Below are 27,884 nucleotides of genomic sequence, written 5' to 3'. Positions count from 1 at the left end.
GTATTTGACTTGTTTCACATTCACACCATCATTTTTTGGGCTTCATAATGGCCTCTGTATTTGCTTCTCTCTCTAATGAGTTCATCATCGTGCTGGATATTGTAACGGCTTGGAATGCGGATTGACCAATCAACGGCCAGCATTCTAACATTCCGTTTTATAATTACATATTTAGGCCAATCCTCTCCTAACCAAATATTGTAGTGTCCTAAAACCCCTTAATCGTGGCAGTATGTTTTGTATGTTGCATGCTGATACGAGCCATGCTTTTATCAATGTGTTTAACTTCCTGACAGGGCACTTCAGGAGACCCATGGGCACTGAAATGTCTGAAGATTCTGTTCGCTCATATTTTTAAGACTTGTATAATTCTGTTTGGTCATTTATAGTCACTTTCAGAGCAGTAGCTCATGATTAGCAAAAAAAAAAAAAAATTCAGTGTTGATGATGAACAAAAAAGCCTGCAACAGTCTGGATCTGAAATCGACACTTCTAATTAGTGAAGTTCTGCTTATACTGTCTCTTAGCACTATGGGATTCAAATCGAAAGGGGTGATAACATACTTAAATTCAGATACTTCCAGTAAAGGCGCTAATTTATCAACATTTCTTTTTTTCTTGTTCTTTTTTCAAGTTACGATTCTTGCTTGTGGAAACCCGACCGGAGCATTTCATATTTGACAGCACTATTAACTCTGAAATATCTAATCCCAAACTAGGAGGTTAAGGGTGCCCCTTCCTAAAAGTTATTCTTTTTACTCTCTACACGTAGTAAAACACCTCGTCGTCTGAACTACAGCTTCATCTCATTTAGTTTCCTGGAGCAGACAGAAAAAGCAGATAGCAAATTGGCTGTAGGCCAAACTGCATAGTTTAGGACCTGATCCAAATATAGCATCTTGAAATGGTTTGTTTGTAAAAGTTTATGTAACCCAGAAGGGAAGTAATTTGATTAAGCTGGGGGAATAAAATAGTAAGCCTTCATAGCTAGTATTTGTGTGACACTGTGATAAGTATTATGCTCTGGAGATGTGCAGAAACAACGTGCTACACTAGCGACAGAGGTTTACTTTACAATCAGTGACTGGGTGCCTGGTTATCCACACTAACATAATTCAGGTGGTTTTTTACTTGCTGTACACACTGATTCTACAAGTTTTGCACAGGGTTGCCTGGCTTGTTATTATATATATATATATATTGTAAAAGACTCACCCTCACTCGGGTTCGTTGCCCCTTTAAGAATGCGACCCAGACACGAGAAATGGATTTTTTTTTCAGCGCTCACGCGCTATTTTTTTTTTAATAAACACACCAGTAAAACAAATACACACAAAATAAACACCTAGCTCTTTCTGAGCACTAACTACACACGCAGGAACCTAACTATCACAGGACGGCTAAGCCGTTTCCCTGTTCCACAAAACTTAACCATACAGGTTTGCACTGTACCTTTCTCTCGGGACTGCCGGGAAGCAGAGCACTCCTTTCTGCCTCCTTCCATTCAGCAGCCCCGAGCAGACTGCTTGCTCTCCTTTTAAACTCCCGCACCTGGGCCTAATTTCCAATAACGCCCAGGTGCGGATGATAATTAACAATAAAACAATTAAACAAATTAAATGAAACAATAAAGCAAACCACCAAGCAAAGGTACATTCTCTCGCAGGGAGGTTTTAACCCCCTCCCTGCTGTTTCTCATAACCCGCTATTTTACAATATATATATATATATATATATATATATATATATATATATATATATATATATATATATATATGTGTGTGTGTGTGTGTGTGTGTGTGTGTGTGTTAGTAGCAAAGCCTCCTATTTATTCAGATATATATTTTTTTACCCATTGAGAACGAGTCCTCATTTACAAGGGGGTCCTGGAAAACAACACAAAAGAGCATTGCCTTGTATAAAACACAATTACAATGCACAAACAACAAAATGCAAACCTGTGTGGTTCAAACTTCATCACACAGAGCACACAGAGATCCAAGACTAGTATAAATAAGATCTGTATCTATTTGTGAATGTGGACTGAGGGAGAAGCATTGACAGGAGGTTCTAAGCAATTCCTCAATACGATCGTTAAAATCAGAAAAGGAAAGATTATCAGATTCCATCTTCATACTTCTGTATGATGGAAAAAATCCCACTTCGTCTGGAGTTGATATGTAAAAGGTAATTCTCCTGTACGTGTTGGAACCCTTGTAACAGCCAAATTACTCTGGTTTGCCATGTTTATTAATAAGCTTTGTGATACCTCCCTATTATTTACAATGCTTACCTATGCTCATGCTTTCACTGTGCTTTATTACACTTTGCTGTGCTTTCATTATAGTACACTTTTATAAAGGCAGTGTCAGGATAGTAATATCTTTAGGGTATAGAACTACAGAATAGCAACAGGCAATGAATGTATGCTAAGGAAAGTGAAAAGTCTGCTTTGGGGGCATAAAGATAAACAGGAGCTGCACAAGAGTCTGTGCAGTGTCACTTCAAGAGTCTGCAGTGTGACTTCAAGAGTGTGCAGTGTCACTTCAAGAGTCTGTGCAGTGTGACTTCGAGTCTGTGCAGTGTCAATTCAAGAGTCTGTGCAGTGACACTTCAAGACTGCCGTGTCACTTCAAGAGTCTGTGCAGTGTCACTTCAAGAGTCTGTGCAGTGTCACTTCAAGAGTCTGTGCAGTGTCACTTCAAGAGTCTGTGCAGTGTCACTTCAAGAGTCTGTGCAGTGACACTTCAAGAGTCTGTGCAGTGCCACTTCAAGCTGAGTTGTTTTGCTGATGGGTTTACTGACCTGAACAGACCTCCGATAAAATGAAATGAATCTCAGACAGAAAGTACACTTTGGAAAGCCTGAAGTGCTATCCAGTCAGTCATTGTAACTGTATAGATGCTCGGTCATTATAGCCGTGTGAATGAACAAGAGATCAAGAGGGCTGGAACAAAAGGGACATGTGAAACATCGTTTATATGGGCTTCTGTTGAAGAGGGAAGAAAGAGAGAAAGTGGGGATGGGTTGGATGCTTTGTGAGCTGGCAGCATTAATGTTTAGCTTCCATAAGAAACAATAATTAGAGAATTGAATGGGTTGTCCAAGATAATGGTAACCCACACAGAGAAAATCAAACTTGAAACCGATGCAACCATCTTAACTAATATCTTCTTTCTTTCTTTCTTTGTGTTTCATTTAGATGTTATTTTCTGTTTCAGGCATAACATTTTGGGATGATACAGTCCCCCCTGCAACCTCAATGAAGATCTCAGAATCATGTCTAACCTTTAAGCAAATCGGGTGACACCAGTGTGTAACCATAAACCAGTCCCCCTGCGACACTCTGTCCTCCCAGAGTGTAACCATAAACCTGTCCCCCTGCAACACTCTGTCCTTCCAGAGTGTAAACATAAACCTATCCCCCTGCAGCACTCGTGGATATTTCATAGTGTGGTGTTTCTCACTGCTGCAGGAAGTACACTAGTAAGAAATCAGTAAGAGGACAAGTTTATGGTTACACTCTACTGTATCAGATGTATGTATAAGTTAGCTCTATCAGGGTTACAAGTTATTTCAACTTCTATGTTTTAAAAAGTCACAAGGATGTGATGACAGAAACAGAAAGTGATACAAAGTGACTCTAAACAACAACAATACCTCACAAGACTGAGATTTCATAACAAGTTGCTCTTTATTAATTTCATATTTTCCACTGAACTGCAAATTACAGGGTTGGCACTTCCATTCCCTATAGATTACATTTAAAGGCTATTTGTTTTTATTAAGAATATCATAGTTCCTGGACGTCGCTGGTTCGAGTCCAGGCTATTCCACAGCCGACCGTGGACGGGAGCTCCCAGGGTGCGCCGCATAATTGGCCGAGCATCGCCCCGGGGGGGAGGGTTTAGGTCGTCCTCGGCTCACCCTGTAGTCTGGCCGGGCGCCTGCGGGCTTGCCTGTAAGCTGCCTGAGAGCTGCATTGTCCTTCGACGCTGTAGCTCTTGGGTGGCTGCATGGTGAGTCTGCAGCGTGAAAAAAAGCAGTCGGATGAAGGCACATGCTTCGGAGTACAGCGTATGTTCGTCTTCGCCGCTCCTGAGTCAGCGCAGGGGTGGTAGCGGTGAGCTGAGCCTAAAAAATAATTGGCCATGCCAAATCGGGAGAAAAATATCATAGTGTTAGCCTATGTTAGCTCATTTAACATACCCCTAGGGGCAGCCCTCATTGTTTTGAATGGCATTGTCGCAAGCAAATGCCTTTTAGATCGAAAAAGCAAAACAACTGAGTGACAAAAGAGAGGAAGAGAAAAAGACAAGTCAAAAAGACACTTGAGTTTTGAATTCTAAATCACTCAGACCATACTGTACCACTGGAAGTAATTGCTTTAAAAGTATGATTAGCAAACCTAGCAATCTGTATCTAATTGTAAACCCTCTAGCACTTACAGAAGGATGTGAGCAAACATTAAAACCCCTATATTTAAAAGCACAGCACTGTGCTGCCTGCGGCCCTGTTTCTCATTCGCAGCCAGCTCTGACCGGTAACACATTGGGAAGCACAAGCTCCCTGCCATGTGATGTTGGCTGCAGTGTGTGAGAAGCATAGAGCAGTCAGTGGGGCTCATGAGGTTTAGTGTCAGCAGTCAGCTGTGACACACGGGACTGTAGATTGAGCTTGTCTGCTTATCAGGTGCCTGCTGCTGTGTGTCACTGCGTGGTAATAAAACACAAGGTTATGGGAGCGTATGGCCAGGTGCTGTAATGTTGCACAGTTTGTTTAACCCTTTCATTGCTGCTGAGTGGGAGCTACCTTTAGGTACCTAGCGGTTCTGTATATGTTACAGTGCCAATTTCTTTTATAGTATTGCTCAGCACGGGAGTTGTGGTTCAAGCCAGTAGAGCAGTAAGTTCAGGCTCCAGCTCCTCCCATTAGAACATAAGAACATAAGAAAGTTTACAAACGAGAGGAGGCCATTCAGCCCATCTTGCTCGTTTGGTTGTTAGTAGCTTATTGATCCCAGAATCTCATCAAGCAGCTTCTTGAAGGATCCCAGGGTGTCAGCTTCAACAACATTACTGGGGAGTTGGTTCCAGACCCTCACAATTCTCTGTGTAAAAAAGTGCCTCCTATTTTCTGTTCTGAATGCCCCTTTATCTAATCTCCATTTATGACCCCTGGTCCTTTTTTCTTTTTTCAAGTCAAAGAAGTCCCCCGGGTTGACATTGTCTATACCTTTTAGGATTTTGAATGTTTGAATCAGATCGCCGCGTAGTCTTCTTTGTTCAAGACTGAATAGATTCAATTCTTTTAGCCTGTCTGCATACGACATGCCTTTTAAACCTGGGATAATTCTGGTTGCTCTTCTTTGCACTCTTTCTAGAGCAGCAATATCCTTTTTGTAACGAGGTGACCAGAACTGAACACAATATTCTAGGTGAGGTCTTACTAATGCATTGTAGAGTTTTAACATTACTTCCCTTGATTTAAATTCAACACTTCTCACAATATATCCAAGCATCTTGTTAGCCTTTTTTATAGCTTCCCCACATTGTCTAGATGAAGACATTTCTGAGTCAACATAAACTCCTAGGTCTTTTTCATAGTTCCCTTCTTCAATTTCACTATCTCCCATATGATATTTATAATGCACATTTTTATTGCCCGCATGCAATACTTTACACTTTTCTCTATTAAATTTCATTTGCCATGTGTCTGCCCAATTTTGAATGCTGTCTAGATCATTTTGAATGACCTTTGCTGCTTCAACAGTGTCTGCCACTCCTCCTATTTTTGTGTCGTCTGCAAATTTAACGAGTTTGCTTACTATATCAGAGTCTAAATCATTAATGTAGATTAGGAATAGCAGAGGACCTAATACTGATCCCTGTGGTACACCACTGGTTACCTCACTCCATTTCGAGGTTTCTCCTCTAATCAGTACTTTCTGTTTTCTACCTGTTAACCACTCCCTAATCCATGTGCATGCATTTCCTTGAATCCCTACTGCGTTCAGTTTGAGAATTAATCTTTTATGCGGGACTTTGTCAAATGCTTTCTGGAAATCTAAATAAACCATGTCGTATGCTTTGCAGTTATCCATTTTCAATGTTGCATCCTCAAAAAAGTCAAGCAGGTTAGTTAGACATGATCTCCCTTTCCTAAAACCATGCTGGCTGTCTCCCAGGATATTGTTACCATATAAGTAATTTTCCATTTTGGATCTTATTATAGTTTCCATAAGTTTACATATAATAGAAGTCAGGCTTATTGGTCTGTAGTTACCTGGTTCGGTTTTGTCTCCCTTTTTGTGGATTGGTATTACATTTGCTATTTTCCAGTCTGTTGGTACAACCCCTGTGTCAAGAGACTGTTGCATGATCTTGGTTAGCGGTTTGTAAATAACTTCTTTCATTTCTTTGAGTACTATTGGGAGGATCTCATCCGGCCCAGGGGATTTGTTTATTTTAAAGGGTGATTGATGAGGTCATTAAGAAGTGAAGGGGACTCCGCCCCCCTGTCAGTAGACAAGCTATCAAGGCTCTGTCTCCATGTCTGGTGTGTGCAGATTATAATAAAAGAGTGTGAGGAGCTGCTGCTGCTCAGGGCACATGTTCAGATTGCAGGCACTCAGCCTACAGAAAGGAAGTGGTTACAGCTCAGGAATAATCCTTTTGTGTTCCTTTAATCTACAGCTGTATGTGAAAACAGATCCACGCGCAACATAGCAGGATACTAGTGTAATACACAGGACAGGGGTTCACATGAAAACATAACAGCATACTAATGTAATACACAGGACAGGGGATTACATGAAAACAAATGGGCAGAATGTATTGGGTCTTGTGGCAAAGTGGTTGATTGTGTACAGGTGCAGGAGTGATGCAGTGCGCAATGAACAAACAGAATTGTAATCCAGTTGGAAACGGGTTTTATTGATTAATCCCGGTGTGGTGCCCAAACAATAACTCCAGGCAATACACAACAATGTGTAATGGACTGGAAGTAAATATACGGGTTACAGTCCCAAATAATAAACACACGTATCTTTCCCACAATGTACAAAACACGGTCACCAGTCCTGGGTGCGTGCTGTAGTGCTCGTGTTGGGTGATACAAGTTTACTCGTGACAGAAGTGAAGTGCTGTTCCAGGTTTTGTGCTGGCCCTTGGTGACAGTTCCGGAACATGTTAGCCGAAGAATCCCAGTTTTCCCAGGATGTCTGGTAACCCAGGGCAGGGAATCAACTCAACCACTAGCAGATTGACTGTACTGTATGTCTGTGATTCTCTTAGCTTCTTTTTACATGATTACATCATTACAGGACTAACCCTTTTTTGTATGTCACTCCCCTTTTTTAGATATCAGAGCTATATATGGCCGGGCCCTGTGGATTCACTGATTTCTTCGACACTAGGCGCTTTAACGTCTGTGCCATGAATGTTGTTGTCACATAACAAAGTCATACAACTAGTTTGTGAAGGCTTCATTTCTGCAGTCATTAGGCAGCTGTTTGTGTTTGTGTATGGAAATTCAATTGACATAATGTGCATTCCATAGGCCGAAGTACTGAAATGGAATACAGTATGCTAATTCAGGAGTGACTCAGCTACACTGACCCCTGCCAGGAATCAAGGGAAGGGTTGGGGGGGGGGTTGTCTGGGGGACCCTGCTTTATATTCTGGAGCCATCTATTGATGGCATGGACAGGTGAGACGGAGGGTAAGAGCTGGCAGATTTATGAGGCAGTTATGAATAAAGCCTTTTTCACTGATTCGGTCTGCTTCAGTGAAGGAAAATTGCAGGCCTGCTGATTAAACAGTTTTGAGATCCTATGGCTACAGCTTCTGAAATAAAAAAACAAAAACATTTGTATTTCTTTCCCTGGGAAAGCTGAACCAAGCTAATACATTCTAAGTAGCAAGTGATATATTGCTCTCAGTCTGGCTTTGTGTTAATGCCTTCGTTTTCCCTTCCTGCATCACAAGGGATACACCGATGTGGTCTCATTCACCTGGGTCTCTCAGCATTTCATACTCATTTGTGTAATCACTTTAGATGCAGGCAGACAAAGAAGTTTCAAAGGTAATGGGTCATGCAGTTGTAAAGGCTTCTGTTAAAGGCACAGAAAGTCTCCTGTGTGGCCCACGGGGTGCAGTTTACAAAACCTCAATAATGGATGAGAGGCACTAAAACACAGTGCACAAAATCATAAGAAACTAGAAGGCCTCCTATTCTACACTGGTTCACATTCGTTATTCAACGTTCCAGTAAACAAGTAGGATTTAATGAATGCTGTATAACCAAAAAAAAAACAGTAGAAATGTTTTCCAATTTTTCTCCACTCTGGTAAAGAAAAGCTCTGGCATATAGTCAAATGACTCGTGCATATGAACTACCTACTGTACATCAGACTTACATTGTAGCTATATGTTGAGAACTCAGTGCGGAGTCTGGAGATGCCATTGTTTAGGAGTGTACTGTATCATATTCTGAGTTGTCAAGAATTTTGCACGTACTATTTTTATTTATATATATGCTCTGAGCACACTATTAAACTCAGGGGAGACGTTTAAGGAGGACAGAGATGTTTTAAACTCCTGTAAGTGGTTTTGTTCGTGCATTGGGCGTGCTATATGTCCAGACAACTAATATTCAAGAAAATCACACAGACTCATTTAATTTGAAGTTTTAATGAATCAGAGCAGTAGTAGTGCTCTTTTCAGTTTATGAACTGCTTTAAAAATTCATCAAGTGGTTGCGAGCCACTTTGGATCCCTGCTAATAGACAGCCTGGGCATTTCCAGTGCCCTTTACAGGTTTAACAGCATTAGTACTTCAATACAGTAATACAAATATGGTTATCATATGCTTAGCCTTCAGGCTATAAAATGCAAAAACCTAAAGCGCCCACCGCTACGTTCTAGATGCCCTTCCAGAATGCTACTGTGTGTCTGAGACAAACATCTAAATATTTCACTTTACAGTTTCCCTGTAAATAAATACCTTTGTTTCTTACTGCATGTGACAGTCTGGCTCGCAGTGGTGAGGTGGATGACGTCACGGACCAGGAAGTAACTGACACCAAAACAGTGGATGGGCGGGTGAAGCTGAATGCTATTGCACTCAGCGTATTTAATAAACAAACAAAAGATTTAACAAAACACCAAACAAAAGGGCACGAGGGCCAAACGAATAAACAAACAAACAAACAAACAAGTAAGTGTCGTGCTGGATAATCCAGCACGTTTTAGCAATTGTTTTTAGATGTTGCTCGCTCTCTCCACTCCCCGTACTCTCCTCTGTACACCCAACCTCGAGTGCAGAGAGCTGCAGGTTTATATACTCTGGCCGAGGGATTAACTAGTTGGTAATTATCTTATTATCCCTCGGCCAGAGTCTGCACGCGTTTGGTAAGGATGCATGACTGTCAGCTAGTTAAATAATCAGTAGCTGATCAGCCATGCATCCTCACGGGGTTTTTAAATATAATAATAAAAGACGTGGCGCTTTTACCCGCGCCGCAAACAAAAATACAAATAATAATACATAGAGGCGGGACACTCCGCCACACTGCAGTAAAACCTTTATATAAACTAAATATTTAGATTTCTTTAGTGTAATTGATAATGTCTAAAATACTTTTTGTTTAGTTGGAGAAACTGAACTAATTCTTAAATTAAATGAAGATTAACTCAAATGTGTCTTAACAGTATGTTTACAACATTGTCAACGGCATTCTTCTGTTATAATAAACTTTTAATATGTTCTTTCAACAGTTTATCTTTAAATGGCATTATAAGATATATTTCTAATTAAGTTACTTCAGTATAACAGTTGCTCCTAGAAATTGTAATATTATTTTACTCCATTGATAAATCTTTCAAGATTTTAATGGAAGGCCCATTTATTTATATCTAAATACAGGCTAGCATTAATATGTTAGAATGCCATACTGTTATAGTGACTGAACTAAGTCTGACCTTCTTCACTGTTTATAGAAAATCCAGTCAATGCAGGTTTTAAGACAACCTCTGCTTTTTCCCAATTTTAGGGTTGATTAATATGAAACACTATTTTAAGCATTTTTCAATACTCATTATTTCAAACTAATATTGAACTTAACGTTTTAACACGTCCTACGCTTTCCATTGCCATCTCTTCCTGCCAGGTTCTAATTCATTTCTGTTATAGATAGAAAATGATTATTGTAATATAAACTCCTATCTTCTGTTATCCAAAATGCATTTCCGTTCGTTAATATTAACGAGATCACTCATTATAGAGATGATCTTGGCTTTTAAATCTCTGACCATCAAAAATCCCTGCTTCATCGGCCAAAACCAATGAGTCATCTTCAACACTGCTTTTACTACAAGCAGATGAGAACGAGGTTACAACATTAGTTGTATTCCTTCAGCAAGTTTACTATTAGAGTTATAGTTCATACTTTAAATGATTTTATAACATGTAGTTCTAATTCAGATATGTCAATATAGCAATCTCTTATAAACTGCAATTCTATTTTACTTCATTGATATACACAGAAGGCAAGAGGTTCATTTTTAATTAGCAGCAAGTGCAACGTTGAATATTAAAACTTAGGACTGCTCATACATTTATGTTATGTTATTATATTAGGTTTCTTATTTATTTAAATACCTTTGTTTTTTCTTACTATAATCAAACCTAGTTCGATTGCTTCCAGCTTATTAACTGTGCTCCATAGATTCTACCATTCTGCTATCGCTGGATCAGAATGTTTTGAGACTGTAATTAAAAAGTCTAATTAAAAAAGATGCTTTTGCCTGATAAGGGAGGTTTGGAACTTTCAGCAGGTCAGTCTGACCTTCAATGCAATGAGCTCCTTCTCACAGGCCTTACACAGATCTGCTAATAATATTTTCTACTGGTTTTATATTCTTTAAAACACATTACAGTCATTACAATATTTGTTGCAGTTTCACAAATGTTTAATTTGTATCCCAAAGATCAGCCTGCTTCCAGTAGCTGTGACAGTCTTGGGTCAGGTCCTGCTCTCAGTGAGTCAGTTTCTGCTCACAGGTGTGGGTGACAGTCTTTAAAAGCCTGATACCTGCAAAAACTTCAATCTTGTTAGCTGGGCTCTCTACATTCTCATTCCCATCATCAGTGGGCAAACTCATTTTAACTGAATCTGGGTCCATCAAAGAACCGCACACCCTTGCAACCGAGGGCCTTCCGTGCAAAAGGATCTAATGACTTATAGCACAAAAGGGACGTGCCAGAACAATCTGTGACAGAGTCCATGTGATCTACCTTGAACCAGTACTAGTTAAATATAATATGTTGTGACCAGGTTTGACCTGAAGCAAGGATGCACAGAAGCACACTTGTATTACCACAGGCACTGTACACTGTCATTATCTTCCACACTTGAACAGGAGCCACATATTTCATAATTGGCTGCCAGTTATTAATTACTTTCTGCTCCATGGAAAGGCTATCAGCCCTGCTCCAAAAATATCCTGGTGATTAACTGCTATTGTAGCAAGCCATGAACTCGCTACAACAGCAGTCAATAAATAACGTCATTTTTCAAATGTTACAGTATGCAAGACAGTAAATGTTTATAGCAGAGCTCACAATTCAAATATGTATTTCAAATCCCTGCTCCCTTTCCCTGCAGCTTCAGGACCCCCCTCTCCACCTTCTACTCCAACCCAAGTGACCAATCAGCCCTCCTTTCCCCTGGAGGCGTACAAGAATGAGCCAGAACGGTTAGCGGCGCGTCTCCGCTCTTACTCCTCCCCCCCGGACACTGGCCAGCGTCTCTCCCTCCACACGGGCCAGACTGTGGTCTCAGCCAAGCCGCCCACACCCTCCCCGGCCCCCATTGCTACCTCAGCACCTGTGAGTATGACACTGCACTACAGTACCAGCCCAAAGTAAGCCAGAGTTCATGGGTTCAATGAAGGCATCCAGTTAACATTTGTTTCGCTGGCATGAACTTTGAATAAACTTTTTTTTAAATGTTATTGATTCTCGTTTCAGAAAACAGTATTCCTGGGTTAAAAGGATAAATGACATAATTCCATAAATCTTGAAAGAATGTAAAAATGATACGTGATACCACACTAGAGTAACCCTTTCAGTCCTGAATTAGTTTTGTCCAGCTAAACAAGGGACTCTTTTATTGCGTATACATGAGAACAGGACAGAAACATTTTTTTTTATTACATATATTTCTACACTAGCTGAGGCTGGGAACGAGGAGTCCCTTGAGGTTCCAATGTGATTTCCAACGGCATGTATTAACATATGTTGTATAAATATATGTAGGTAAAAAAATGTCCTGTCTCATTTATACTCAATAAAGGGGTTTATTCTTCAGCTCGACAAAAATAATTCAGGACTGAAAGGGTTAAATTGTGCCCAATCAATAAATACTGACAAGATATTGATTATTGCCTGTTTGTTTTTAGGACTATTTTAAACACCACATAGAAACAGTAACATCGATCTAAAGGGCTTGTGTGTCACAAGAGAGTAAGAGCTACTGACACTGGGATCGAGATGGCTCAAGGGGTCCAGTACACTACAGTATGTCATGGAACCTTTGATTTTTTTCCACTGCAAAATCAATTAGTTCTATTTTTAATGATAAAAAGGATCTTATTTTTGTTTTCGGTGTTAAGAGCAAAATATCCCAGGTTTGAATATAATATAATATCCAATCAATCACCACATTTCAGTGCATCAGGTCACCAAAGTTGTATTAGCTTTATTATTGTAGCATTTTTTTACTGCTGCTCCCTTATTTCTGTATGTGGATGAAAGTTCCGGTACTGTGCTTCAGTGGAGCTTTCTGGTTGGTGGATGAAAGTTCCGGTACTGTGCTTCAGTGGAGCTTTCTGGTTGGTGGATGAAAGTTCCGGTACTGTGCTTCAGTGGAGCTTCCTGGTTGGTGGATGAAAGTTCCGGTACTGTGCTTCAGTGGAGCTTTCTGGTTGGTGGATGAAAGTTCCGGTACTGTGCTTTAGTAGAAAGTTCTGAGGTTTCTAATTACAAATAACAACGTGGCCACTGGGAAAACAAAAACTGTAAGCTATGTGCTGTCTCTTGTTTCATGGGGTTCAAAAATTTAGATAATAGCTCAATTAATGGAACTCTTGTAATCAAATCATAATTAAGTGATGTTACGCCAAAACATTTACTGCAGTGAAACATGGTAAAAGTCTAGTATAGTTCAGTAAAACAGCACAGTAAATGCGTGGGAACCAATACAGTGTATATACAGTGATAAACCTATGTAAGGGAAGCCCATTAAAAATTAGATCAGTGGCAGTGTTCTGGGTAAATAATGAGCTTGTGGTTTCCGTAACACTGATTCATACATCTTTGTTATGACCCTTCTAAAGGTACATTTTCAAAGACATTGTGTGGTTTACTGTTCTCTTCATGTATTTGTATTTAGTGTATCTTATTAATGTTTTGTCTTACAATGCTTTACCATGAATGTTCTTATCTGTGCTTTTACTCTGCTGTACTACCCTTTGCTAAGCTTTTAAGAGGGGAGGCGTTTGGTTAGTGTAGTTTATAACCCATTACATTCTAACAGGGGTCGTTACCCTCTGACTGTCTGGATAGCATCTTGTGGTCTAATGTTAACCAGGTTTTAATAAGCTAAGCCATTAGAAGGGTTAACTGAGGTGCCACATATTGTACTAAATGAGACATGACTATGGATCTGTCATTTGACAGAAAACACTGTGTAAATATCTGCCATTTAATATAGCACAGTGGCTGGGAAGGCCTGGTTAAAATATCATTAAAAGCTGTTTGGTCTTACATATGACAGTTGTTGTAGAAGAACTGGTAAATACTAAATAGATGTTTACATAACGTTTGGCTGTGCTTTTCTGCAACTAGCATAAACATTTTTTGACAAGTTTACCCATGAATAGCCCTGAAGGCTGATAATGTTTCCATCGACTTTGCCAGCTTTCGTCATTGGACAGAATGAAATGCACATGTTTCGTCTCTTATGGAAATGCACAGGTTGAGTCGTCTCTTATGGATTTGTGGTGTCGACATGCACACGATAGTTATAGTGTTGCTTTCTCTTATCCCCACACTGCTGCAAACCTTGGAATCTAATTTTCGATTTTTCATCTGCAGCGGTTGTGTTCGCTTTAGCCCCAGGTACCTGCACTGGGAATTGGATTACCTTGTAATAGTGGGCTTGCTTCAGAAAGGGTGATTTAATGGCAGGTCCCATGGTGGAGCGTATTAGAGCCTCAGTGAGAGTTTACAAGATGCTTTCAGGGTTCAAGTGCAACAGAATTGGTTTGCAGGAAACCAGGAACTATTGTGAAGAAAACTCAACACGCTTTCAGGGAACTGATACACGCTGTCCATTAAGCCATAAAAATGCTGAGCTCTGGCAATGCCTGAAGTGTAGGTCTGCAATGCAACACTTTTCTGTACAAACATAAGGGTGTCCTTTATTTTGTTTGAAATAAATTGATTAAAACACCACATACCTGCAGATTCTTTTAATCAATGCAAAAGTTGACTTTCTAAACAGTGTGACTTTATTTTATTTTTACAGATGTCTCCTGAGAGAAAACTATTTCTGAAATGCAAAATAAACAGCTAACATTGTCAAGTCTCGCAGATCCCCTAGATAAATGCATTTTGGGGTGTTTTGGTGCACATTACATTTCTTGTTGAATTTCAATTAATGATCAGAGGTACAAATCAATTGTATCAAAGGATTTTGGTTTTTACTCCACACTTTACATGTTACTGCAACGCTCAGTGACTTACAGACTTGTTAACCACCCTGTACAGAGAGCTGTACATGTTGTATACATTATTATTATTATTATTATTATTATTATTATTTATTTCTTAGCAGACGCCCTTATCCAGGGCGACTTACAATTATTACAAGATATCGCATTCTTTTTTACACATTATTTTTACATACAATTACCCATTTATACAGTTGGGTTTTTTTACTGGAGCAATCTAGGTAAAGTACCTTGCTCAAGGATACAGCAGCAGTGTCACCCACCAGGGATTGAACCCACAACCCTCCGGTCAAGAGTCCAGAGCCCTAACCACTACTCCACACTGCTGCCCATAGAGTATCATAGAGTCTACAGCTGCTGTCAGCATGCATTTCATTATGACATCATGGGCAGCATTTTCAAAAGGTCGTAAATGATAACTCCAGTGTTAATCAACAAATCAGTATGTAGCATTGATTTTGGCATTTTCAAGTGGTCGTTATGCCTATTTCGTTATTGAATAATCGTGCCAATGTGATTTACAAAATTAGGTTGATTTACGAAATATCTTAATGAGCAGTGCTTCTTGCAACTATTTCTTTTGTTTGCGTGGGAATTTAAAAGCAAATCCGTGTTGTCATAATTTATCAGGAGTTAGTTTGCACTTGGAAAAGGATGGTTTTATTTAGTGAAAGAGTTTAACTCACCTTGAAACAGAAATTTAACAGACCACGGCTGTGACACCGAAGATACAGAGAGAGAGTTTACAGGACCAGAGTTAATTTCTTACAGACAACCTAGATAGTTCAATATTTGTAGTTATGAAAATATTTTTGCCTTTTCTATGCTTGTGGTTATGAAGGAGATTTATTCACTTGTTTTAACCATTTGTAACCTTACGGAATGTTTGTTGTATTGCTGAAATGATATACCGTTATTTGCACCAAGTGTAATGTTAATACCAAGAAATTATCAATGCAACTCTGGATACGTACATTATATGACAGTGGACCTCTACTGTAGATTTTATTTGAATTATACAAATACAAACCTAAGAGTGAATAATGAAATCTTGGTATGGAAAACGGCATACTTGATATTACAATAAAGTTTCTGTAGGTGATTGCGGATTTGCAGTGCATCCTTGGCTTTTATTTATTTATTGCAGTTACATAGTGTTTTTTATACAAAGCACTTGTGGCAAAGTGGTTGATTGGGCACAGGTGCAGGAGTGATGCAGTGTGTAATTAAGCAGACATAGAGGTTTGTAATCCAGTTTGGAAAAGGTTTTATTTTTTTATATCCAGGTCTGGTGACCAAAAAATAATCCCCGGCAACACACAACAGTGTGTAGCGCACGGAATAAATAACAACGTGGTTGCAGTCCCAAATAATAAACACAAATATCTGTCCCACAATATACTAACACGGTCACCAGTCCTGGGTGCATGCAGTAGTGCTCGTGGTAGGTGATACAGGTTTATAAGTGACAATAGTGCAGTGCTGTTCCGGGTTTTGTGCTGGCCCTTGGCGAAAGCTCCGGAAACGTGTTAGCCGTCTAATTATAACAAACAAGAACAAATATAGACAAAACAAACAAACACTCACGATACTTTATCACTGGTTCTTTCACGGGTCCTTTCAGGTTCAACTCGTAAACAAAAGCGAAGGAACAGATTGCGTCTCTCCGTCCCCTTTTATGCTGTTACACATGACCCCGTGGTAAACGAGTGCAGCCGCCCCTCCAATCCGCAACGGCCACATCATTTCCTTTCCGGGTCGATGAGTTAATGCACCGGAGTTCCGCCCCCTTTCTAGCTGGCCGACTTCCCTTGACCCTGGGAAAGAACTGTCGGGCCAGCCCGTCCAAGGTACTCTGTTCTCGCTGCTTAGCACCCTCACAGGTCGTGGGGGGAGATTTACTACCAATAATAACTGTATTTCTGTAACAGAGTCTTATTTCCATCCCTGGCAGGAGCCAGTGAAAGTGTTACTCAGCTGAATCCCAGTACCTGTGTGCATATTATGTGTTGTATGTTGCGTGCGTGTGTTAATGTTGGTGTATAGAGATTGGTACACGGGATATAAACGGGTCTGTGTTTCACGTGTATTTAAAAATGTAGATTTGTATTTAGGCACGAGGAGGGCACAAATCACTTCACGTGCTGGTTAAAGGTAGTATGTGAGCACGGGGTTGCACAGAATTAATTCACGTGCTGGGATTCAAGTGAATAATTAATTAGTAATTGAATCCCAGCACAACAGTATATATAGATGCACGTTTCTTTCACTCGGGGTTGAGAGTGGAGAACGGGAGAGAGAGAAGGAGAAAGAAAAGCAAAATAAAACGTAAAGTGTTTGTTCTCACCGTGTTTGTTTGTCTCCGTGCACCGTTTGTTAAGTGTTAGTTCGTTTTGTTTGTCTGTTTATTTTGGCGTATAGTGCCGTGTCCCGTGTTTTGTATGTTTACAACCTTTTTATTTTCTGTTTAATTATTAAATGCTGAGCGCGATCACGCGCTCAGCTTCACCAAAACCCCCAAAAGTCTCCGTTGTTTATTTCCTGGCTCTGGTCTGACACCACCCACTCCGGCGGTCTTTGTGACACGTGGTGTTCTGCGTGGGATTTACAGCGCCGCCAGGACTCAGGCCAGAGCAGGAACCGCATTTTTGGATTTAAAAAAAAAAAAAAAAAATGGCAGAAGACGCCATCAAAGTGCGGGACTGGATCCTGGAAAATGCTGGGCTGGAGGCCCAGTCTATACCAGTAGCCGTCCGGTTCCTGCGGTTGATGGACAGCGAGCGATGGGAGGCGTATGCAAGGGAACACACTCTAAGCACCTGGGAGGAAGGTGTGGAGTTGGTCCTCAGCTACCTGGAGGCAGTTATAAGTGGAACAGCAGCCCAGGTAGCAGGTCCACCAGCAGAGGAAGAATGCCTGCTGTCCCCGTCTCCACCAGCAGAGGAAGAATGCCTGCTGGTTTTGCCTCCACAGCCCAAACGGGAGGAGCCAGAGCGTCCACAGCCCGAGCGGGAGGAGCCAGAGCGTCCACAGCCCGAGCGGGAGGAGACTGAGCGTCCACAGCCCAAGCGGGAGGAGCCTGAGCGTCCACAGCCCAAGCGGGAGGAGCCTGAGCATCCACAGCCCAAGCGGGAGGAGCCTGAGCATCCACAGCCCAAGCAGGAGGAGCCTGAGCGTCCACAGCCCAAGCGGGAGGAGCCAGAGCGTCCACAGCCGATGCGGGAGGAGCCCGAACGTCCTACGCCTGAGTGGGAGGAGCCCGAACGTCCTACGCCTGAGTGGGAGGAGCCCGAACGTCCTACGCCTGAGTGGGAGGAGCCCGAACGTCCTACGCCTGAGTGGGGGGAGCCCGAACGTCCTACGCCTGAGTGGGGGGAGCCCGAATGTCCACAGCCCAAGAGGGGGGAGTCGGTGCGTCCACAGCCCAAAAGGGAGGAGTCGGTGCGTCCACATCCCAAAAGGGAGGAGTCGGTGCGTCCACAGCCCAAAAGGGTGGAGTCGGTGCGTCCACAGCCCGAAGAGAGGGAAGTCGGGGCTTACACAGCCCTAGGACCCAAGCTGCCAGCAGAGGGAGAATACCTGCTGTCCCCATCTACACCAGCAGAGGAAGCATGCCTGTTGGTTCACCTGCTGCTGCCATCCCGAGAGCTAAAGGGGGAGGAGCCATCGCTGCCGTCCCAAGAGCCAGAAGGGGAGGAATTACAGGCTCAACCCCCTGAAATTTTCTGGGGGGGAGAAGGGCAGGATGCTGGTGTCCCCCAGCAGCCTCTCTTTATGCTGCTGAAGGGAGCACGGCGCACACCAGCCCAGCCGCCACAGCAGAGGGAGCCAGCACCGCCACAGCCTCCCTCTGCGTGGCCAGCATCAGCCCCATGGCCTCTGCCTCCACCGCAAGGAGCAGAGCAGCAGGAGCTACCTCTGCCTCTGCCACCTCCACTGCTTCCTCCACTAGGAGCAGAGGAGCAGGAGCTGCCTCTGCCTCCACCACCGCCAGGAGCAGGAGCTGCCTCTGCCTCCGCCACCTCCACCGCTTCCTCCACTAGGAGCAGAGGAGCAGGAGCTGCCTTTGCCTCTGCCACCACCACCGCCAGGAGCAGAGGAGCAGGAGCTGCCTCTGCCACTTCCAGGAGCAGAGGAGCAGGAGCTGCCTCTGCCTCCGCCACTGCCAGAAGCAGAACAGCAGGAGCTGTCTCTGCTTCCCGTACCTCCACCACAGGGAGTACGGTGGCCGGAGCCCCAGAAAGGGGAGCTGTCGGCCACAAAGAAGGGGGAGGAGGTCTGGAGACCACCAACCCCAGCAGCAGTTTCGCTGCCGGAGATCGTGGGGGAGGTCCGGAGACCTGCTCCCACTGCAGCAGTTTCGCTGCCGGAGATTGTGGGGGAGGTCCGGAGACCTGCTCCCACTGCAGCTTCTTTGCTGCCGGAAGTACTGTGGCCGGAGCCTCGGAAGAGGGAGCTGCCAGCTACGAAGAAGAGGGGAGGTCAGGAGACCATTCCCCAAGCAGCCTTTCCGCTGCCAGGACTGCCCCGGCTGAAGGAGTCAGTCTGGGAGCTGTCAGCACGTCTGCTGACAGCATGGCCAACCATGGGCCCACTGAAGCCTCCCTTCACAGCCCGAGACTTTGTCCTGGACTGCTGGATTTTTAAGGGGGGAGGTGGCCGTTGAGGCCATGTGTGCTTTGCACAGGGGGGGGTATATGTGGCAATGTGCCCCGCCCCTGTGTGCATATTATGTGTTGTATGTTGCGTGCGTGTGTTAATGTTGGTGTATAGAGATTGGTACACGGGATATAAACGGGTCTGTGTTTCACGTGTATTTAAAAATGTAGATTTGTATTTAGGCACGAGGAGGGCACAAATCACTTCACGTGCTGGTTAAAGGTAGTATGTGAGCACGGGGTTGCACAGAATTAATTCACGTGCTGGGATTCAAGTGAATAATTGCTGAGCGCGATCACGCATCTTTTATGTTTTCCACTGAAAGATCAATCGTTCTGACCTTGGCTCAAAAGAAAGTGGTCCACAAAGACCTCAGCTAACATGTGGCTGGCCATGTACAAAATGAACACTGTCTTATTTCTGTGTCTAGATACTAAGAGTACACCATTTTGTTTGCCTAAGCGGCCGTTGGACCCCCACATAATAATTTGCTTATGAATGAATGCGCTGGTGCACAGAGTTATTGCAAAATAAAAGGTTTATACCAAACAGGAAACAAAACAGTTATACAAAAGGCATGATGGCCAAAACAAACAGACATGGAACACAACAAGTATCGTGCTAGCCTAAACTAGCATGCGTAGAAATTGTTATCTATGACCTTGTTTCCACAAACCTGCAGCACCGTGCTGGCATTGTCTGTCACTGTTATGAAAACATGCCACCTTGTTTCCATGATTTTTGTAAAAACCCATACCGTGCCCTGGCGTGTCAGCACGATGCCATGCCAGTATCCTTTCGTACCTGATACTGGCACGGCAGGGTAGCTTCCCAGAGCCAGAGGGGAGAGTGCGAGAATGTGTAACGAAACAGAAAAAATGTTGAAAACAAACAAAGAACTCCGTGGGAGGATTTTAATATTAAAATGTTGATAAAAACATGTTGAGAATATAACATCCAAAAGCAACTGAATACTACTGTTAGGAACATAAAAGTGTCACATTATCATACCAGCCTGCCGGATTAGAAATAGTTTCCCGGTGCTGTGAAGAAGAAAAAAGAAAAGCATTTTGGCTTACATTGAAATGGAAGAGAGATAGAGGGAAAGTTACAGATTTGCAGCAGCTGAAAAAAAACAATTATTTGTAGATTTGCTTGTTTTAATAATTGCAGAAAATGTTGCTATCACGCAATACTGTCCGTGAGACTTCTATGTAAATAGTTCATGGATATTTATATTCTACTTTCGGTCATTTTCATTTTTTGTTCATGAAGTTAAATAAGATCAATAATTAATTTAAACTTAAACAAAACATTACTGTCAAAGAGTGTATATGCAAAACCAATGTGAATTTATAGTATAACTTTATATAACTTAATATTGTTCTGAGTGGAAATGTAAATCTTCTATAGCGGGCTTTACGTTGTCTTTTAAGATTTTTTTTTCCTATAAGTGTTTTTAATATAAAAAAAAATTAAAAAACATTGCTTAAAAAACTAAACTAAACAAAAAAAAAGATTCAACATACCCATCTTGACGCGTCTTCGATACCATGTGTTACCATGGTTACCATTGTATGTATTGTGTCATTTCTGTTGTGTACACAGATTTATATATTTCGTGGGGACAACTTGGCATGCTTCCGTTACTGTGCTGTTTTAGTCGTGGAAATGAGGTATAAACTTTGCTTTGTTTTACCTCCCGACTCTCGTTCCGCCTCTGAACACACCAGCCCCCAGTGAGTGATTCGTGCCTATATATACAGCTGTGTCGGGACTCAATTGCTAATTAATCATTCACTTGAATCCCAGCATGTGAACTAATTTGTGCACTCCCCGTGCCCACATACTAATACACATTTTACCTGCACATGAAGTGATTGTGCAATCCCCTTGGCTAAATACAAATATACATTTTAAATCACTTGTGCTACATAGCTCAATTTATACTTCGTGCAGCACTATATCCACACCAACAATAACACACCACATACAACATAAAACACAAAATACACACGGGCAGGGCACCCCACCACAGCCTACTTCAGATATTCAAATGCCTACCATTTCTGTGAACCCTATGTCTGCCACTGAGCTGAAGTCACTGTTGAGAGTCATGATGAAGGTCTGAGAAACCCAGTACATCAATCAAGGATCAGGAATTAGCAGTGCCCTCATATCGAATCCCCTAATTCACATATTGATGAAAGTAATTGCACATGGCATGCACTACAGTACTCTCAAGTGATAACTACAGGCCTCATCGAGTCACAAGGGTGGAAGCGTCTCCAAGTGAACTTGAGGCGTTTTTTAACCATGTAGGAGATTCTGCTCTGAATCATTAATGAAGCCAGCCTTTTCTGACGCTTTTGCTACAAAAAGATACATTTAATCCAAGTCAGATTCTCAAGCCGAAGTTGATGTGGTGAGATCCCTATGGCAGTATAAAAAATGTTCCCTCCTTTCAGCTTTGGAATAAACCAGCAAGGCATGCTGTTTATGGCAACTAACTACAGTCATTCAGCTAATGGCTTCCAGAGGCTAGTTAATTTGTTTACAAGAAAGAATCTGCATTTTTTTGTTTGTTTTGTGAGTTCATGCATTGGATGGTGTTAGGTGTGTATTATTTGGTGGCAAACCTATCATTATTACATGTTTTTTATACATATAAAAACGTTGGGAAGTGAGCTCTTTGGGCTCTGGTTTTCTGTTTAATGAATAAAATACTTCAGAATGCAAACAGGGAGTTAGCTAAGCTGCATATGTTTACTACTTCATTACTAATACTGGATTTGGACTCCTTATCTAACAGTACTTGAAATAGTACTATTTCTGTGCTGCCTTAAAAATGACTATAGCCAGAATACTGCATTATTATTATTATTATTATTATTATTATTATTATTATTATTATTATTATTATTATACAATGATTTGTAATAGTGAGGGTAGATTAACTGACTGAGCAAAATCGTATTTAAAACGTAATATGATTCTTTCTTGCATACCAGAAAGTCCAATTCTAAATTTGGACGCTGCTTACCAAGCGGTTCAGTCTGTTTGAACAGTCTGTGTGCTGAAAAAACAAAACCTCCTAAATTGTATTAACAGCCCCCAGGGCTTTAGGAAGAAGAAGAAGAAGAATAAGAAGAAGAAGAAAAAAAAAACGTGGGGTTTATTTTACACCTATGAAGTAGTAATTGGGGCTTGCTTTTAGGCTGCCAGCGTCTGTGTACTGCGTACTTCGTAGATTTGAGCATTTCTTAAATGCAGTTTACATTCTAAGCATGGTCTTTTTTGTATTACGGTTGTCCGCTGAATCCGCTGGACTGGGTAGCACAGCTAAAGCAGAGGCATTGTTCATTATAACTGCAGCGAACTGGAACGTGCCACTTTCACCCAGGTGCGGGTGGAGGCGGTCTGGCGTGTATTATAACTTTTAAATTAAAAAGGCAGACAGAACCGCACTATTCACACGTGGTAACAGAACATGTCAACACAAAATCAATTTGCACTGACATTTTTTATACAAACGCAGCAGTTATTATTAGTATTATTATTATTATTATTATTATTAGTATTATTATTATTATTATCGCTGCAAAACAAAAAAGCGTCTCATTTATGTGAGTCGACTCACCAGTCTCTGAGAGGAGAAGGAGATGGAGTTTTTTTTTGTTTTGCTCTCTCTCTAATTCCGAGTAAGATATTATAAATCAAGCTCCATGGTGCTGCTGTCGCTTTTGCTATTTCAATCTATGAAGAGGCCTGTGTGTTGGATTACTTCCGACATCACAGAGCTGTGCAGCGCCTGTGCGAGATACAGAGGCTGATTGTGTTCCCTGCACTTGTTTCCACAGGTTCACGGGTTAGCAGAAGGCATGCTGGAGAAACTTGAGCTGGAGGATGAAGGTAAGCGCCCCGTTACTTTAGAATTACGCGCATAACACATTTGCAGCATTGTAGATACAAAAAAGCAGTGGACTTTGGGTATTTGTTGTTTGTAATGAAGTAGTACAGCGATTACTGTGACAACGTACTGGAGAGGAACTTCAAAATCATTTGACAGGGTTCCACAGAATCGCATGCTGATAACGACTCTAAGATGAAGAAACCACTGCATGAAACGTAGCCAAGTTGTGACCATATTTCATTGAACTCTTTTGCACTATTACACATATACAATTTAAACAATGCTATAGTTCGTAGACGATGGTCTGCAGGTACGCCTTGCTGTTATTATCATGAATTAGGCTGCTTTTTATCATTATTCCTGTTTCAGAGATAGAGCGCAGTCATATATATATCTTAAAATGCAAACCAAGTAACTTGTTGTTAATTGTTTATGTATTTTTCGTTATGCAAAGATGTTTAATTGTATATAGTTTAGCCAATGAATATTCTTATGCATAATGCTAATTCATGTTTACGTGAACAGTATACACTTGCATTACGTTATTTAAACATGAATTCAAATGAAATGAACTCCCCTTTGTGGGGTATTTTCAGACATGGGCCAGTGACTGTATAGATTAATACATAGTATAACAGTACTGTGTTAGAAGCGAAACGCAACACAAGAACAATGCAAATGAGTGATTCTTTGCTGTAGATACGCAGGTAGTACTACCATTCGGGTTGCTGCTGTATTGCCAGATTGACCGCAGTCATCGTGTTCAGTGGGGAGTTTGCAGTCTGTCATACATACTTCCGACCCACAGAATCCGTGCACCTTGTGCGTGGGCAGATTCTGGTTTTTGCTGGTGAATGTTTTGCCCTATTTAGCATTAGAAATGACTTCTTGCAGTGGTGATCTGTTGACTGAATTGAACATCCTTTACTTTATCTCTGTGACAGATCTGGAGCAAGGGGCTGGTCTAAAATAGAATTGTTTTACAGCCCAGTAGCATTTAAAATAAGTGTATTGTTTTTTTTGCAAGCAGTTCACATACACTTGTTTTACAGTTTATTTATTTATTTATTTATCTATTTATTTATTTATTTGCTTACTGCGTTTAGCTAGTTTTAAAAACCGGTAGCACTAATTCTGCATTAGCACACGTGGACTGTAAAAGAGGAGCCCTTCATTTACTCAATTAAAACATCATCATCATAGGGCTCCCGAGTGGCGCATCCAGTAAAAGCACTTGCGTAGAGTGCAGGGTGTGTCCTATAGTCTGGACGTCGCAAGTTCGAATCCAGGGTATTCCTTTGCCGACCGAGGACGGGAGCTCCCAGGGGGCGGCGCTCAATTGGCCGAGTGTCGCCCGGGGGGAGGGGGGTTAGGTCGGCCAGGGTGTCCTCGGCTCACCGCGCACCAGCGACCCCTGTAGTCTGGCCGGTCGCCTGCGGGCTTTCCTGTAAACTGCCCGAGAGCTGCGTTGTCCTCCGACGCTGTAGCTCTTGGGTGGCTGCATGGTGAGTCGGCAGTCTGCGAAATAAACAAACAGTGTGAAAAAAAGCGGTTGGCTGACGGCACACGCTTCGGAGGACAGTGTGTGTTCGTCTTCGCCCTCCCGAGTCAGCGCAGGGGTGGTAGCAATGAGCTGAGCATAATAAGATAATTGGTCATTCCAAATTGGGAGAAAATAATAAAAAATAATTGGCAACAACTAAATTGCCGGCCCATGTTTACTATTACTTTTAAACATCCGGTATTTCATTGTTTCAGAAATCAAAAAGTTGTTGTATGCATTTATACCACATACAGAGAGCAGCAGCTGGTGATCGAGCATTCCCAGTTGCATTCTTGTGTTATAGAGTCACTTCTACTTGCAGTGTTACAGATAGCTGCAGCTAAGAAACAGTGGAACTACCCCTTTGCTTTGTGTTTCTGAAGCAAGTATGCTAGCCCCTTCTGTTGGTCCGGCTAAAGCTAATTCTATCACTGAGTTTACAGCTGCATGCAGTAACTCCTCTGAACTCCTTTCTGAAAACACTCTTCCAGGTCGGGGCAGAGGGGGTAATCAGAGCTGATAAGTTTAACCTCACTAAAACATTGGTACCTTAAAGTTTTTAGCTCACTGAGCTACTGGAAATCGGACTAGCACTGAGGAGCCTCCTCTCCTTTGTAAACTCTCTTATGTTACTATTTGGAGTCAACACTCTGTACAGTTTTATTAGATCAACTGACCCAGAAGAATGCTTCCCATTAATACAAACATTATGAAAACAGGTGACTAAAATAAGTGTGGCAGTCTAGGAGGAGGAGGAGGAGGAAGAATGTAGTCCAGGAGGGTCTAAAAAACTACATTCCCCAGAATGCCACGGGAGTGAGCCAGGACGAGGGGCACCTGGCTCTGAGTGAACAAGGGACACCTGCCTGTGATTAGCAGGCAGGTATATAACAGAGGTCTGCAGTCTGTGTGAAGGCAAGAGGCTGTCGGTGAAAGGAAAGGGGCTGGGTGAAACCTTTGTGTGTGTAACAGAGTTTATGACTGGTAAACAGCTTAGCCGTCCAGTGTGGTAGTTTAGAAGAATTCACCCAAAGTTTAGTTTAGTACTCCACGTGGGTGTTAGCTTTTGATTTAATTTCTGTAAATAATAAAAACGGCACGAAAGTGCTTGAAAACTTCAATCCTGTGTTGGGTCCAGTGTTTAAAAGGGGCAAACAAACCCGAGTGAGTGCGTCTTTAACACAAGTCAGAAGGCATGCCTAATTATACTGTATGAAATACATTTCAATCTCTTTTTTCCCCTAGAACATAAGAACATAAGAAAGTTTACAAACAAGAGGAGGCCATTCAGCCCCTCTTGCTCGTTTGGTTGTTAGTAGCTTATTGATCCCAGAATCTCATCAAACAGCTTCTTGAAGGATACCAGGGTGTCAGCTTCAACAACATTACTGGGGAGTTGGTTCCAGACCCTCACAATTCTCTGTGTAAAAAAGTGCCTCCTATTTTCTGTTCTGAATGCCCCTTAATCTAATCTCCATTTGTGACCCCTGGTCCTTGTTTCTTTTTTCAGGTCGAAAAAGTCCCCTGGGTCGACATTGTCAATACCTTTTAGAATTTTGAATACTTGAATCAGATCGCCGTGTAGTCTTCTTTGTTCAAGACTGAATAGATTCAGTTCTTTTAGCCTGTCTGCATACGACATGCCTTTTAAACCCGGGATAATTATTGTCGCTCTTCTTTGCACTCTTTCTAGAGCAGCAATATCCTTTTTGTAAAGTTTTAGTGTATTCATTGAAAAGAAAATAGATTATTTTCATCAAGTTCTTCTATTTTTTTTTCTTTTCCTTTTATACCAAGCTAAGAATAGACCAGAGGGATGCAGACAGTCATTGTCTCTTGGGTCTGTCTGACTGATTAAGGAATTTGAGATACTGAGAGAGAGGCAGCAGCCCATTAAAATGTATTACTGAGGTTGCACTCTGTGTCCTCTGCAGTTCAGGAACTGAATTATAGAACGACCTCCATCTCAGAGTTTCAGCTCTATCTTATTTTAGATTCTGTTGATTTAAGTATTACTATGCAGGACAGCTGCTATAAGATCGTTACCTTTATTAAAAATGTGGACGGATTAATCTACCGATTAATCAACTAATGCCCATAAATTAATCGCTCTGTCCACTACAAGAAGGAACATTTCACATGGATGTTGTTATTTTTACATGCATTTCTGTGTTTATATTGTTTGATAATTCACTGATGATGAAAATAGAAGGTCTTTAAAAGGTGGATATACAAAATTAAATATTCTACAATTTAGCATTTCTGTTTTTCAGGTAAGCATTTAAATATTCAGGAACATTTGCTGTAGAATAACGTGACAGTTGCGATGACATAAGCCATTTTCTACCATGAAAAAAATACAACCCTAGTTCTATGTTATGTACATACGACAGTCAGGTCAAATAAAGTGAGTGACCCATACTACCCCACCCGAAAGAAAAGGTGTTTTCCTCCACTATAGGGTACTGCGACACTGAGAAACAGAAGAACAGAGGAACACATAGGAATAAAAGGAGGCTGTTCAGCAAATCTATGCTTATCTGATTCTAGTAGCTGATTGATCTGAAAACTTTGTCAAGTTGGGTCTTTAAGGATCCCAGTGATTTTGCATTAACATCATGACTTGGTAACTCATTCCAAACCTTGACCAGTCTCTGTGTGAAGAAGTGTCTCCTGCCCTCTGTCCTAAGTCCATCTCCACTTAATTTCCAATTGTGTCTGCTTTCTGTATTGTGCTTAAAGTATTGTGTTAACTTTGTCAGCTTACTCCCTAATTCTTTGTTCTAGGCAACAGTTTTGTTTGCCTTTTTTGACTGCTTCCCCACAAGAAATCCAGTTCTTCATGATTCAGTGTTGCAATGTAAACCAGAAGAAAACTATTTTTAGAAGTACGTTTGTCTTTGCAATTGGAAAAGCTCGAGTTTCTATCACGACTCCGATCTGTCTACAGTAATTCAGGAAGAACTCTTTG

The 27,884-nt window shown here is 41.6% G+C and overlaps 1 protein-coding gene across 10 annotated transcripts in view; it reads left to right on the top strand.

Annotated features, from left to right (window-relative positions):
* LOC117394432 (5'-AMP-activated protein kinase subunit gamma-2) overlaps nucleotides 1–27,884 on the top strand; it is a 143,498-nt gene that overhangs the window by 85,304 nt on the left and 30,310 nt on the right. For 7 of the 10 annotated variants that reach the window (XM_033992706.3, XM_033992705.3, XM_033992707.3 and 4 more), the window contains 2 exons: nucleotides 11,669–11,892; nucleotides 23,318–23,369. In XM_033992706.3, the coding sequence (XP_033848597.1) occupies nucleotides 11,669–11,892; nucleotides 23,318–23,369 (276 nt within the window). Of the gene's footprint in view, nucleotides 1–11,668; nucleotides 11,893–22,479; nucleotides 22,626–22,713; nucleotides 22,861–23,140; nucleotides 23,159–23,317; nucleotides 23,370–27,884 lie in introns of those variants that run through there. The other 3 variants (XM_059018906.1, XM_059018917.1, XM_059018922.1) reach the window with 3 other exon arrangements.

Source organism: Acipenser ruthenus, chromosome 3 (assembly GCF_902713425.1).
Source record: "Acipenser ruthenus chromosome 3, fAciRut3.2 maternal haplotype, whole genome shotgun sequence".
Classification (NCBI taxonomy): domain Eukaryota; kingdom Metazoa; phylum Chordata; class Actinopteri; order Acipenseriformes; family Acipenseridae; genus Acipenser; species Acipenser ruthenus.
The sequence above is the reverse complement of the archived record's forward strand: the minus strand, read 5'-3'. Positions and strand labels throughout refer to the sequence as shown.